Source organism: Urocitellus parryii, chromosome 9 (assembly GCF_045843805.1).
Source record: "Urocitellus parryii isolate mUroPar1 chromosome 9, mUroPar1.hap1, whole genome shotgun sequence".
In the NCBI taxonomy this organism is placed as follows: domain Eukaryota; kingdom Metazoa; phylum Chordata; class Mammalia; order Rodentia; family Sciuridae; genus Urocitellus; species Urocitellus parryii.
Genome location: NC_135539.1, coordinates 22,082,583 through 22,097,935, shown reverse-complemented (window position 1 = coordinate 22,097,935; position 15,353 = coordinate 22,082,583). Strand labels below are relative to the sequence as shown.

The 15,353-nt window shown below is 41.3% G+C and overlaps 1 protein-coding gene across 1 annotated transcript; it reads left to right on the top strand.

Moving 5' to 3' along the window:
* The first annotated feature begins 12,419 nt into the window (after window positions 1-12,419).
* LOC113190880 (olfactory receptor 2B8-like) lies at window positions 12,420-13,364 on the top strand. Its single transcript, XM_026400400.2, has one exon. The coding sequence runs from the start codon at window positions 12,420-12,422 to the stop codon at window positions 13,362-13,364; it is 945 nt and encodes a 314-aa protein (XP_026256185.2).
* Window positions 13,365-15,353: the final 1,989 nt, after the last annotated feature.

Here is a 15,353-nt window from a genome sequence, read left to right as displayed (position 1 = left end):
CCTTTTGCTTCGGGGAACCTCCCTCATTTCTTCCCTGCACTGTAAGGATTGCTCCATCTCTGTCTACTTAAAAAGAAGGGGACACTGACTGCAGTAAAGTCACCACACTGAGACCCTTGATTTTACACTTCTGGTTGCCCCTATGTGAGAACATCTGGTCCACTCGTGGGGAAATCTATGGTGCCACTGATGTAGGAGTCATAATTAAATGGGAGTTAAAAACCTGGGGAGATTTTTCTCTTATCTGGTTTGTTTTAAAGGTTATTATAGATTGTTTCTTGGGGATGATCTTGGCTGAATGTGTATCTAAAAGATGATTTTTTATTGTAACAACCTGGTATCTGAATGGGTTTTTGAAGCATTGCACAATCTTGCAGTTAAATTTGGGTTTAGGTAATTGTTTAGTTTATGATTTCAGATAATTCATGCCAGAAAACTTAAATACTTAGGATGAAAAATTAAAGAACTCTACTTCCAAGTTGGCAAGTAACTCCCAATCATTTAGTTTTATTTTTTCATCAATTTTTGAACTGGGTAGCCTGGGAAGATTTCAATAGGTGTACCAGTGCATTAATTTGGGCAAGGATAGTAAATTATGATATGGTATCTGTTCCCCTCAGTGCGTAGGATTTAGGAAAGGAAAGTGTTGGATTGGGACGTTGGTCTGGCTTATTGGAATGACATTGAATAGCAACAGTCTTGGGAATTTTAAAAGCTTAATTTTGGATATACATGGTAGTATGTGGTTCTCTTTTGGAATTTTTTTTCAGGTGATTTAATGTAACTTGATACTACTTTAGGAACTTCAGAACAAAGAAAGTGGCTTAATGATCCTGAAGGAATTTCTTCTGATGGTAGCTTTTATATTATCAAGTAAGATCCTATTTTCAGTTTTGTGTGAGCAAGTTTTTCTGGTGTAGGAAGATGTAAAGGTATGAAATTTTGTGAATTGTGTCTTAAACTTGTATCATAATTTTCAACATCCAAACCTGAAAATTGTGACTTATGGTTAAAATGCCTTAGGCATGAGGCTTTTCCTCAGAATTCCAGTTTTTCTTGCTCCTTCCAGACCTCAGCCAGGACTTAAGTTGAAATGCAATAGAAGAAGCCTGCGAGCTCAGTAGGAGACTGTTCTGAGGCCCAAGGGGGAAAAAAAAAGTAAAGGTGTCTTTTACCTGAACTCAAACTAGATTAAACCAAAAAGTAAATTGTATTGAATTTACTAATTACTGGCCAGTCATTTTTTTCTAGGACTCTTGCTTTTTCTTAGATTCTGTATTTTTTGAGCTCATGATTTTGATCCTACAGACCTAAGTTAATGTTTTTCTGATCAGTTCTATTTTTGATCAACTGTGGAGTTTTTTTAAACATTGCAATGGAGATTTCACCTGAGAAAAGCTATAAGGCCTTGTGTTATGTGTGCACACTTGTGTTATGTGTTGTATGTCTGTATGTGTGTATGTCCTTATATCATGCAGTGATATGACAATTGGCAGATATATGAGGAGCGCTCATGAAAAATTAAAAAGAATGGATCCAAATATCTTGGATTCATGTGATTCAAATGGTTCAATTTAAATTGGATAAATAGATGAAAGTAAAGATGTCTTTAAAATTAAGCTTATAAGTTTTTCTAGGTGTTAAAAAACTAATAAAATGTTGATGTCTATGAAATAATCTGCCTAAATTCAGAAATTTACAAGGATTGTTTCAAAATGTGAACAGAAAAGCAGATTAACAGATGGAAAAGAGAAATTAAAGGTTCTAGGCATGGTTTTAATAGAGGGAAAATGTGGTTTTGGATAAGAGAGTCTATGTGATTAAGTAAATAAGAGGGTTAATGTAAGTGATAAAGAAGGTCTGTGTAAGTTGGTTATATGTGTAAGTTTTTTGAGCAAGTAATCTTAAAAAAAATTAAAAATTATACAACTATGGTTAAACAACAACTGTTATTTTGCAATATTGTAATATGTTATTTCTTTAAGAATTAAATTTGGTTAATATAAAAACATCAATGTAATTGTGGTGCTATTAATGTGTTCATATCTTCCAGGTATAAAAGTCTGTAAGAAAAAGAGCATTATATCAAGCTGGTGTTTTAAAGTTGTGTGGTAATTTTAGGCTTAAAAGAAAAAACATGTTGGAGATTTATTTATATCATTTGTGTCCTATAACTGGACTTGTTATCAATAAGATATGTAAAGTTCTATGTTACTTTTTACACTGAGATACAATTTAAATGTATTTTTAAGTTAATGAGAACCTAATCTGTGTAAAGGTTGATATTGTAAAACACAAAAGTACTTTGCTACTTTTCTACAAAAGTTTAAAAGCTTTCAGCCCTTCTTTAATTCATGTTTTAGATATGATATTATATTGTGAGATATATATATATATATATATATATATATATATATATATATATAAAATATGATATATATTCATGTGAACTTGAGCAACAATTTATGTAGGCTTTATAAAATGATGTCTAAAAAGCAAAGATCAGCTTCAGAACTATAGTACTTAAGATTTATGAAGAGCCCCGCCTTACCTGAGATAAGGCTCTATGTCCCAACTCACAACATGTAAAAATGACTACAAAAGAAGTAGGCCAGATTTCAGTACATTTAAAGTTGTGTCCAAAAGTTGGGTTTTGTCACGATTACTAGGATCTCAAACAGGGGATTATAATGTATAACTCTGCCAAAATTCAAGGTAACTAAATATGTTTTTACTCTTGTAATTCTATTTTGTAGTTTTCTTATAAATGGTCTAAAGATTGCCTGTTAAGGTTTTGCAGAGGTACTGATTTAAGAACACACATCCTGGGTTGATTTAAGATAATGAGTTATCACCTACAGGATAGAGAGATAGGCATTAAAGCCCAGTACTCTTAATATAAGGCTGCTGAAATTTATTTTCTGGATGTTTAAGATTAAGTTTTAAAAATAAAGTTAAATTAAAAGGGCCAAGAAAACCAATATTTGGCTCTTGCCCTCTGAGTCAGTCTGAATCCAGGGAACAAGGGACATCTCTAAAGAGCTTTGCAACTCTGGGCCACATAACCTCCTGATCAGGGAGATTAATGAGACCACTGGAGAATGAAAGCCAATCAGTGCACTTGCTATGAAGAGGAGGGTCATCAGAGAAGGGAGACATCCCTGATGCTTCTGAGGGAAGCCACATGGTCAAGCAAGACCTGGACCCATCCTAGCGCAAATGGCACTAGTGGAACTGAGAAGCTGCTGTAAAGTTTCCCCAGGATTCCCATGGAAACTCAGCTGACTGTTAACAATAGATAGAAACAAAAGTCAGTTTGACTGCTTCATCTTAAACACCTAGCAAAGACAGTTAAAGCCAAAACACAGCTATTTCTGGGCATTTTAAATAATAATAATAGTTAAATGTAACTTCCAAGAATAAGTAAACTGGAGGCTACAAAAGAGATTCTTAGGCAAGAATGCCTGATAACTATCAAAAGGAACTGCCAGAGTAGTTTTTAGTTTAAAGCCTACAGCTATTTCTAACCTACACAGGTAGGCTTAGTGTTTGCTAGTATGATTATCTAGCCCTAAGTAACAGAATTAAAGGTTTCTCTATTAGACACAGAGGTCATACTAGTAAAAGGATTTTGCAAGATCAGATGACATTAAATTTAAACTGTACCTTAAGGGGAAGAACATCTGTAGCCCTAAAAGATAAATGTTATGTTTACAGTCCTGATAACTGGGGATGTTAAAGCCTGGTGAGGGAACTTCTATACAGTGACATGTTCCATCTGCTGCAACATTCATTCAGTACTCATGGTTTTTGTTTCTGTCATAGAAGCACCCATCCCCAGATGACAACTTGTTTTTCCCCAACCAGACTTCAAATAGAACTGACTTCTGAAAGGGAACTCATGTCCCCTATGTCGTCATCCCCCATGTCGTCCCCCACGTCTTCGAGCCCCCTCATGTTCGACACCCCTTTTCAGCTCTGAAGCAGCCAGAACGAGCCATTGCCCCTTCTCCTTACAGCAATAAAGAGTTTCTAAAATTAGGGGGGGATGAAGCCAGAAATAGATAGACAGTGTAGATAGGTAAATCGAGTCAGGTTGAATCTAGGAAGCAAATTTTGAGTGAGTCTGAGAAGTTGGAGACAGTCCCCTGAGGTTTACTGTTTACCAAGATGTAGAGCCTGCCCAAATAGGCCCCCAACTGAGGGAACCATGATTGGTTCCCAAGTTTCCAGACAAAGAGGGGAATGAAAAACCAGCCTCTACCTCAGAGCAAAGCCTGTCCAAGGAAGGGACATGACCTTTGTCCTTGGAAAGACCCACAGAGTACTCCTAGGCTCATTCCCACCCTGCTAAGTTGTTTATCTACAAATAACAGGAGAGATCTGCTGTGCCAGGTGTCCCTGACTCAGTCAGGCTAGGTGGGGATCCATAGCAACCCCCTAGCAGCCACCAATCAGCATGAGACAGGGAAATACCTGGGATGCCAGATGACCCTCCCAGTAGTTTATGGTGGTTGATAACGTGTTGGGAAACCATGTAGTTCAGCACAAACACTCCTCTTGGCTTAAACCAATCAGTTCAAATGAATCCCCCTCTTGTAGTAACCAATCATCCCTACCCAACTTGTTCCTGCCAGTGAATGTGCTAATCATGTTTTAGAGTTGTTATTTGATTTTCCCACGGTGTGTGATGATTTGCTAAGAGATGCTATGATGTATGTGGGGGTCCTTGCCTTCTCCAAAGAATGTATAAAACTGCTGCAAACCCTGGGCTCAGGGCCTCTCAGCATCACCAGTTGCTGTGTGTGTGTGCGAAGAACCGAGCTAGCTCGCAATAAAAACCTCTTTGCTGTTTACATTGATCTTGGTCTCTGGTGGTCTTTTGGGGGTCCCGAATTAACACTTCCTGTCTTCAGGCTCCCTCTTCTCTGCTCCTTGTGCTCCCACCTCACTTTTCCTTTCCTGGACTGAGCCCTTAAGCACTGTTCATTGCCTTGCTCTGTTTCCCACCCTTTTTTTGTTCCTCTTGTCCTGTCCCATGTGAGATCTGCTCCTTCTGCTGCCTAGTTCATGATTCGCCTGCCCACACAGCCTTTGCCCTTGCTGTTCCCTTTCCCATTGAGTGAGGTGAGTGTGTATTTTATGTCATTTAACCTTGGTATACCTTAACTTTTATTTATTTAATGCTGGCAGTCTAGTTTTAAGACTCATTTTATGTTTTTCATGTCTTGAAATTTTTTTATCTAGTCTTTCTTTCTTTCTTTCTTTCCTTCCTTTTCTTTTATTTATTTATTTTTTTGTTGTTGTTGAAATGGCCATTCTCTGTGGTTTTGGCTCCTGTGCCCCTTTCCCATTTAGATCATTAGCTCCTCAGAGGCACTGTGCATGCAGGAGGACCAGATCCCACCTGGCTGGGCATGGTGCAGCAAGGATGATGCAACATTCTCAGTGACCACACTAGAGGGTCCTGCTGAAGCTGAGAGGCAGGAACAGTGGGCCTCAGTCAACAGCAGCTCTCAGCCCTGCTCACCATCCTGGGTGAAGTTCTCTGCCCCAGCTTGGCCCAGCCACGCTATACATGGCAACCTGGGTGGCACCTGTCTTCTTCTCCTCATTTGCTTTAGACCCAGCGTCCATCACAACTCAGTACCCTGCTGAGGATGTGCAACTGTCCTGGTGAAGCCAGATTTAAAGATAGGTATTCAGTGTAGTTAGGTAAATCCGGTCTAATATCGAGTAAAATCCAAAATGAAGGCCATGTTGAGAATGAAGTCCAGAAAAGTAGAACAATTCTTGGAATGTTATTGTCCCCAAGGCCCAGAGCCCATCCCAAAGAAATGTTAATGAAACAGCTCCCAGCAGCAAACTTGAAGATGCTGACCCAAAAGTCCTTCCTGCCCAGATTACTTCTTTGGCCCACCTGTGCCCCAACCTTTGGGCCTTCCCACCTACATTTTATCACTGAAAGATAACAGAACAAAGGACAGGAATGGGGGGGAACCAGATGAAAACCTTAGCTATTAAAAAGGGGAAGACATCCCCCTTCCACAGATTCCACCTCTTGGGTCCCCTTCTTCCTCCGGGAGAAGTCTTTTCTGCTGTCCTTTAATAAAGCTTCTACTTTCCACTCTAAACTTGCCTCGGCGTGCTTCTCTGGTGTTATACTTCAACATTGGGGGAAGCAAGGACTCGTCACCAGTAAACAATGGTAACACTGGGGGCACGTTCAAAAAGCAGGTGCAAAATGCACAATGACAGGTCTAAGTACTGCAGAGTTCCAAGACCTTGAGTCACACAACAGTCCAGGTTGCAGTAGCTGAAAATCTAAGAGAGATCCAAAACCTGAACTACAGGGCAAGCAAATCACTGTGGAAAGCTCTTCAGCTTTGTCAGTGGCTCTGCCCAAAAACATGACCTTGAGCAAGAATTAGTTCCATATGCTTTTTCACTAATTGATTCCGATGTTGTACTTTATTAACACTTATTTTCTTTCTTTGGATTTTTTTCATGATGTCTTGAGTTTGTTTCTTACACATCTTACTTTAATTCCTGCTTGTTTATAAAAGTAGTTTGACTCCTTCTGGGGACATAACGTGGATGTTGTCTGTCACAATGAGGAAGAGATGTGTCGCAGGGTGGGCAGTGCCTTAACTGAACCCGGGGAGTTCAAAAGGAATTCTCTATAAAAGAACATTCAGGAGAAAGGAGCATCAGAGGAAAGCTGACCTGTGGAACTGGAGAAGTAGGTCCAGATGCCCCATGTCCAGACCCCTCTTGCTTGGAGTTTGCTCTTGATTCCAAAGACAACGGTGAGCTGCAGGAAAAGAAGTGTTCATTGGTGCACTGTAAGAAGGTCCCTGGACTTGGTTCACACCTGGTGAATGGAGAGAAAGTGCACATGGGCACCAGGGGGATGTTCAGATACAGGAACATGAGATGCTTCAGCCTCAGCCATGTGGTGGGTGATCCATGAAGCAGCTGGCACAGAGAGACAGGTGCCACACTGTGTCACTCAGAAGCAGAGAATAGGACAGAGGTTACCAGGGTGGGGGCAGAAGAGGGTGAGCAAGGACTCGTTACGGGGTGCAGTGGCCTTTATTTTTTATTTGCCCTTATTAGTTATATATGATAGAATGTGTTCTGACACATTGTACATACATGGAGTATAACTTCTCATTCTTCTGGTTGTACATGATGTGGAATTACATTGGTGATGTAGAATTACATTGGTCATGTAATCATATATGCACACAGGGTAGTAATGTTCAATTTATTCTACTGTCTTTCCTCTTCCCATTCTCCCTCCATTTCCTTCATTCTCCTTTGTCTAATCCAAAGTACTTCTATTTTTTCCCATCTCCCCCCCCAAACATTTTGTGCAGTGGCCTTTTTAGAAAGAGAATACCTGTCATTCTACTGTCTGGTAGGGTGAACATGATCCATACAATGACATGCACATCTCAAAATGCCCGCCCCCCACCAGGGGCTTTCATCACTTACCACAAAGAGACAGTGTTGGAGGGCATGGAATATGCTAATTACCTGCTTTAATCATTGTGTAATACATACATGTATTGAAGTACCACATTGCACCCCATGAATATGTACAATTATGTCAATTTAAAAAAAGCTGAAGAAAAAGAAAATTCCTAACACCTTCATGATTTTACTTAATCAATAATTTCATGATTTCACCTCCTAAACCAATCTCCACATGTGGAAGATTTATATGTAAATGCTACATATTCAGAGCATAAGATAAAACACTTTGCATAGTTTTCTCACAATGCACCACAATTAGAGTTTACTTTGACACTATGTTCAAATTTCCAGAATCCCAGCTCACCAATTTAACATTCATTCAGCATAAAAGTTTTAAGGCCTAGAGTGCTTGGGATATGGAGTTAGGCACTAGTGATGGCAGATGAAGAGGAAGTAGGTTGTGAACTGGAGGAGCTCACATCTAGTGTGGAATGCAGGCAGTCAAAAGTTAATTTCCACAACACTGGTTAGTAACAGCCATGATTAGGTACATGAAATTTGAACAAGTTGTGAGTTAAGAATGATGTATGCCAAATGGAAATATAGGCCTCAGATGTAGCACCATAATAGATTGTAGAATGTGCTGGTCCCTAATTGGAACCAGCTTCAATAGCCAGCAAGTGGTGGGTGGGTTTCTTTTTGCAGCCTATGGAATAAATATGGCAGTGTAAATTATAGGTATCATTCTTATTCAGTGCAGTCAATGGTAGCCAAAGCTATTTGAAGCAAAGAAGGGATGTGATTGTCAGTTTTGGAAACAATAATTCTGGTAGCAATGTGGAAGCTGAGCATCTGGTGGGAAGACCTCTTAGGAAATGCATTGAATGGTGGGATCATCAGTACTCTTGGATATGAGAAACAGAGAGTACATAGAGACAGCAGGTTTCCCTTTGTCAGCCTGGCAGGATGAGGTGGACTGTGGATGCCACCTTTCCAGAGTCTTCCCCTTCATGTCCCCTGAGGCAGCTGAAACCTGGATACCTAACTGAAGCTAATGAGCTGTGTGGGACAGGACGCTCTCAGGGCCACTAAAGCAGACATGTTGAGCATTGCAGTCCCTGAAGGATGCATCTTGCTTGGTAGCTTGTAAAATACTCCTGAGGTACAACATGAGCCTGTTTTTCATGAGTAGATTCCAGAGACCTTAGGGTCAGCCTCTGCTCAGCTTCAGGCTCAGTTGTCTGCCCTGGGTCCTGCTCCCTCTGGGCACAACAGCTTTGTAGAGCTGGTGGGTAATCTTCCTGCCAGAACTGGGGTGGCTCCTGTGCTGACAGTGATTTAAAAGGTGCTGATGTTGCCTTTGACAGAGCCAGAGTGAGTAGCAGTCTCCGCTCCCCTTGCCTGCCAAGCACCCATTTTCAAGGGTTGTCCCAGGGTGGGTAGTTAAAGCCTGCTGTTGATATATGTGATTTATGTGTGTCCTGAGGGTCTGCTATACCACTTCACCCCCAACCCACAGTTAGAGCCTGCTGTTCATATATGTGATTTATATGTATCCTAAGGGTTCTGCTCTACTACTTTACTCCTGACCCCTCTCTCCAGGTCAGGAGTCAAATACACCACTTTGTAATCTCTGAATTACTGTATTTGGGGGCCAGCATTCATGTGATTCCACTGGATACTAACTTTTCTGCCAACATGCCAATCTTCTGGTTTCATCTTTCACAGACTGTCTTGCTCCTGCAGAAGAAAGCTGAGTGTCTGTGACCTCTACTGTTGTCTTGTGGAAGATGATGCTTGTTCTTGGTCCAACCTACATTCAGTTGAACCCTAGGCCAGTGGGTTTCCCCTCATCCTGATCCCTTAGACCCAAAGGTGATAGTGTTTCCTGGAGCATCATCATCCACACATGAGTCTGCTATTAGAGCAAGTCCTAGCTAGAGGAGGAATCTGCACTACGGGTTAGGGGAACACCCCTGCACCACAGGAGTGACAGGATATAAGTGCTCTCATTCACTCAAATAAAATGTGAGGTGCTGTATCTTATAAGTGTGAGATCTGCATGGCATGCTAGATCTGCAGTGTATGGTGAAATACATACAGGAGGAAAGCCCTGATTAGATGTTCCTGCCAAGTTACAGGAATCAGCTTTGCCTGTTACTGTGGACTGCCACCATCCACACACCAATGGAATATAAGAAATAGCAGTGTGTTAAGTAATAATTTAACTATATAAGCATAACTTTGTCAATGAGTGTGGGGTGGGATAAGACCAGTACCTTCACATTAGGCTTTCACCAGGAGCAGGCATGTATAGCAGGGAATCACTGCACTTGATGGGCAGGATCAGATCATACTATTTTTATAGGTTGAATCCCCCCAAGATACGTTGAAATTCTAAATTCTGGCACCTGTGAATGTCATCTTACTTGGAAATAAGGCCTGTGCATATGTAATTAAGATGAAGCTTTGGTCCATTTGGCTGGGCCTTAAACTAGCACAACTGCTCTCTTCTTAAGGAGAATAGGAGAGACTGAAAGGCAACAGGAGAACAGCATTGAGTGTGCAGGAGAGGTAGAGAGAGGTGCAAGCCCCAGAATGTGAGGGGTGCCAGAAAACCACCAGAAGCCCAAGAGAGAGGTGTCAGAGGGATCAGGGCCCTGCGATGCCAATTCTGCACCTCTGGAACTGTGAGATAACAGATTCCTGTTGTCTTAAGTCATTTGCTGTCCACAGCCCTGTGCAACTGGTACAACCACATAGAAAGTTGTGTTAAAAGCCTAGGCTGTCTAACTACATTGTGTGGCAATGATGAGTCTTTCCAGAATGTGTCCTTTTTTTGGTTCAGATTACCTTCTGTGCATTGCCAAGAAAAGTGAAGTCATGTGAAGGCACAGCTAGAACAAGTCATTAGGCTTCCAGTGTCTACAGAGAAACCAAAGACTCTTCTAAAATGCTGTGAGAGACATCCCTGGGCACCATGGCAGGCTGGAGAAGCCCCTCTTGTGATGAGCAGTATAGCACAGAGAGCAGCAAGGTGAGTGCTAACACTGCAACCCAGTTCTGGATCAATTCTGTCCTTATCAGTCTTGAAATGAGGCCTGCCCATCCATCTGTGAGACACAGATTGTGAGCCAGGTTGTCTTGAAGAATGTGCCAAGGCCAAGGCATATTTACTGCAGATATGACATCAGATCTATGGCAACACAGATCTATTCAGGTTTTAGCACACAACTAAAGGATAACAGCATTGGTTCTTTCCTTAGGAAGGAAAAAGGGCTCTACCATTTTTATCAGGAAGTAAGTAGGTTCATACTTTAAAGTCTCAAAGCTATTAATGACAGATTTATACCTGTAATACAAGTATTCTGAGTAAAACATCCCAAATTAATTGTGCACTTTGACATGATGGTAACTGTCGTCAAAGCAGTCACTGAAAACATTTAGGAGTATAAAGGGCTATATACTCACAACTGGTCATGGGTTTTGCTAGTAGAAAAGTGATGTTTATAGGAGATTAACAGTCCTGCAAGATTCTACACAATATAGCATTAAAGGACAAAGTTTGAATATGTGTGACAGCTTATTACCATGTGTCTTGGAGGCCTGGAGGAAACTGAAAATAATTGCATCCTCCCAACTGACCTGGTTTTTCAGGTGTTTAAAACTTCCCTTTTATGGGAAATAAGCTATTAATGACTATTGTTTGAGATTTTTCTTTTGTTTCTCCCTTGTACACTTAAAAATGTCTATAACCATGAATTTGTTATCAATTGACTATCACAGCTTTAAAGCATCATTTTTTAAAATTTTATCTTTATGCCAGACTCCTTTTTAGATTGTGGTGATATTATCATATTACTCTCAGGCTGGGGCTATAGCTCAGTGGTAGAGCACATGTCATGGATTCTTTCCAGCCCCACCAAAGTAGAAAAAAATGATAAGACATTATTCTTGTTCAGGCATTATTTCCTATCAAATTTGCATCATGAGAGTGGTGTGTGAATGTTGGGGGGTAGGGAGAGTGTGAGTGCAATGGGGCAGTTTTTAGGCCCAATGAAAAGATAATTGTTTTTGTGAAATTGGTATTTTAGAAGTGCAGAATGAGAAATTGAAAGAATAAATTGATTGGTTACACTGAAGAAATTTAAGAGTCTTGAAGTGAGAGAAAAGAACAGATTACATGTTGGGTTGGTAGTTGTCCAGGGTTCTGCTGAAAATAGTACCAATGACGGTTACTCAGGATTGGTCGTCCTGAAATGTGAAGTCTGTGTGCTACAAATTCTGAAACCATGTCTAGTAGAAGCTTTACAGTCAATAAAATGGTTCTAGGTGCTAACAACTCAAGATTCCCTTGGTTTTCTCAATAAAGCACATTGTCCCCCTTTAAATAAAATTGCCAAGTGGATTCCTTTTCTATGTATCTTTGGAGAATAAATTTATTCTCTACCCAAAACAGAATAAGAGCACCAGTTTCAATTTCACCAATTTCAATTCCAGACACATGGATAAGAGGAATAGCAAATTTGTAATTTATTCAGGAAAATTTGATTTAATTTTTGGAGAAATTCGAGCTATCTTTGAAGTTCATTCTGTCATGGAAAGGCAGGGTCTCGAGGCAGTGAAGAAATTGTGCTGCAATGAATTTAAATCCTGTCTCTAGGTGAGTCTACAGGAGAATTCCTAACCCCTTACACCCTCAGAGCCCTCCAACTCAACAGAGGGAATGGCCATGCTATATCTTGAGAGTAGAGGCACCAGCTGTGCATGGGCCAGAGGAGGCCTGTGCACCTAATGGTGATCACACCCCTCTCTTGCCAACAAGGAAGGGACAGAGGAAGTCAAGCCTCCCAGTCAAGGCCCACCAACCCAGGCTCCAAGAAGGCCGGGGCTGAACCTTCAGGGAAGGTTGTTGGTGTTGGTGCCATGCAGGTGTGATGGAGAGAGCCAACCATAGCTCCTTCGCGGGCTTCACTCTCCTGGGCTTCTCCAGCAGGCCCCAGCTGGAGGCTGTGCTCTTCCTGGTCATCCTGGTCTTCTATTTCCTGAGTCTGCTAGGCAACAGCACAATCATGCTTCTGTCCCTCATGGATCCTCGCCTCCACACCCCCATGTACTTCTTCCTCTCCAATCTCTCCTTTATGGATCTCTGCTTGACCACCTGCACTGTCCCTCAGACGCTGGTCAACTTCAGGGGCAGGGACAAGACCATCAGCTACGGTGGCTGCGTTGCCCAGCTGTTCATTGCCCTGGGCCTTGGGGGAGTGGAGTGCGTGCTCCTGTCTGTCATGGCCTATGACCGCTATGCAGCTGTCTGCCGCCCACTGCACTACATGGCTGTCATGCACCCCCAGTTGTGCTTGCGGCTCGTGGTGACTGCCTGGCTGACGGGGTTTGGCAACTCCGTGGTGCAGACGGCGATGACCATGACACTGCCCCTCTGTGGTAAGAACCAGCTGGACCATTTCTTCTGCGAAGTCCCAGTGATGCTGAAACTGGCCTGCACTGACACCTCCATCAACGAGGCTGAGCTCTTTGCAGTCAGTGTCTTCTTCTTGGTGGTGCCCCTGTCTCTCATCCTGGTGTCCTATGGCCACATTGCTCACACAGTCCTGAGGATGAAGTCCGCTCAGGGTAGGCGGAAGGCCTTTGGGACCTGTGGCTCGCACCTTCTGGTGGTGATCATTTTCTTTGGTACTCTCATTTCCATGTACCTCCAGCCACCCTCTAGTTACTCACAGGATGTGAACAAAAGCATAGCTCTCTTCTATACTCTGGTGACTCCTGTGCTGAACCCCCTCATCTACACTCTGAGGAACAAGGAAGTCAAGGGCGCACTGAGGAGACTGGTGAGGAGAACCGTTGACTCGAGAGAGAGTTAGCACAGGGGTGCCTGGCCCATGCCTTTGTGCACTGGCAGACTTCTGGGTGCACAAGTTTTAGTTTCACCAGTCTCTGTAAAGCACCTACTGTGTACCAAGCACTCTCTAGGTACTTGAGATTATATATAGAGAGACAGCTGAAATCAAAGTAGAGAGACTTCTGTCCTTGTAGAGCTAAACTTTATTATGGGGAGAAAATAAGTAGGATGAGCTAAAATTAAATTGTGGCATATCATGTATTGGAATGTTATATGGAAATAAACAAATTATATGTATGCACTGATGAATCCAGCCATCTTAAGATTGGGAGACATCTTGTCACAAGGTCATAAAAAGTTCATTTCTGTTTTACTGCAAAATGCTAAGATTTCCATTTGGCCTTTCAGTATTTTGATGTTTTAAAAAACTTGCTTGGCATTCCTGCCTGTGCTTTGAACCTACTGGCTCTCCTTGACCAGATAACAACCCTCCCTGATATGTCAGCTGCTCCTCATTATCTTTGATGTTGAAATCTGAGTCTGCTCCCTACCTTGAGATGTTAAACAATGTAGGTCATAAATCTGCTATCTGCCCTTGTATCACACTTGCCTGAACCCTGTCAGCTGTAATTTCCCAAGACACCTCCCTTTTTGTAACTTTCTGTGTTATAAAAACTTCCCTGTAATTAGCTGCTGTCTGTCTTCTGGCCCTGTTTTTCTGGGTAGGGGCAGATGCTGGCCAGCTCTCTCTAATGTACACAATATAAGCTTGCTCTAATTTGGCTTAAATTGGAGTCGGTGGTCTTTCCTTTGCTTCATGGTTCAACATGCATAACATGGGTGATTCACACAGATGCAATTTTGAGATGAGAAGCCAGATATAAAACAATTCATATTGTATAATTCTTCTTCTTTTTTTGCTTGTCCAAGTGGTGATGTTTATTTATACCAATAGGTTACATTAGGTCATTAGTACCATAACTACATTATTGTTTAGAGTATTGTTAAGGTTGCTTATTCTGCAGTTACATTTCACACTTACAATATGCAACATCAGGAGCTTTGTGCAGCTCTTAAGAAAGTCCATTGTCTAAAGTTACTGTTAGGCAGGCAGAAATGCCTACCCTAAGTATAATTCTTCTTTATATAAAATTCCAAAATAAGGCAAAACTGATCTGTGGTTTTGGAGGTCAGAATAGTGATCTCCTTGGGGAGCAGTGACTTGAAGGAGAGATGAGAGAGGGGATTCTGGGGATTTGGTCATGCTCTGGTTGTTGATGTGGAGATCTGTTCATGCTCTGGCCATTGATGTGGAGATCTGGTCATGCTCTGGTTGTTGATGTGGGGATCTGTTCGTGCTCTGATCCTTGATGTGGGGATCTGTTCATGCTCTGGTCATTGATCTGGGGATCTGGTCATACTCTGGTTGTTGAACTGGATGCTGGTTCTCTAAGGTATGTAATTAGTGAAAAAACATTGAACTGCACATTTAAATCATATACAATTTCTTTATGTACACTGAACTTTGATCTCATTTACATTAATTTTTTTAGTAACCCAGGTGATAATAGAATACCACAATATGAAAGAATCATGCTGAATACTTTCCTCTTTTCACACAGTTTGAGTTTATTTTCTAAGTGATCTAAGTTACTACTTACATGTAGTTGAACTACTGGGTGCTAAGATGTCTCTTGATATTAATGGTATTTAGCCAGACTAGAGTGAACCTTATCTAGCTTTCTCCTTTGGAGATTTATATCAGAGGCCATTTTTGCAGTGAGTCTCTGCTCTGTTCTTCATTCCCCATGAACACTCAGTAGTCAGTTTGTGAGGCAAAAATTAGAGTGATCATTTTCAAAAGAAAATTTTACTACTCAGTATTTTCATTGAAAGGATGTTTAATGTGTTTGTTTGTGTAAATGAAGGTTTACACATTTCATTTTCTTTTTTTTATTGTTGGTTGTTCAAAACATTACATAGTTTACACATTTCATTTTCAATGAAAATC

What these genes read in the sequence shown, in the direction of transcription:
- LOC113190880 (XM_026400400.2), top strand. Translation starts at nt 12,420, where the DNA reads ATGGAGAGAGCCAACCATAGCTCCTTCGCGGGCTTCACTCTCCTGGGC.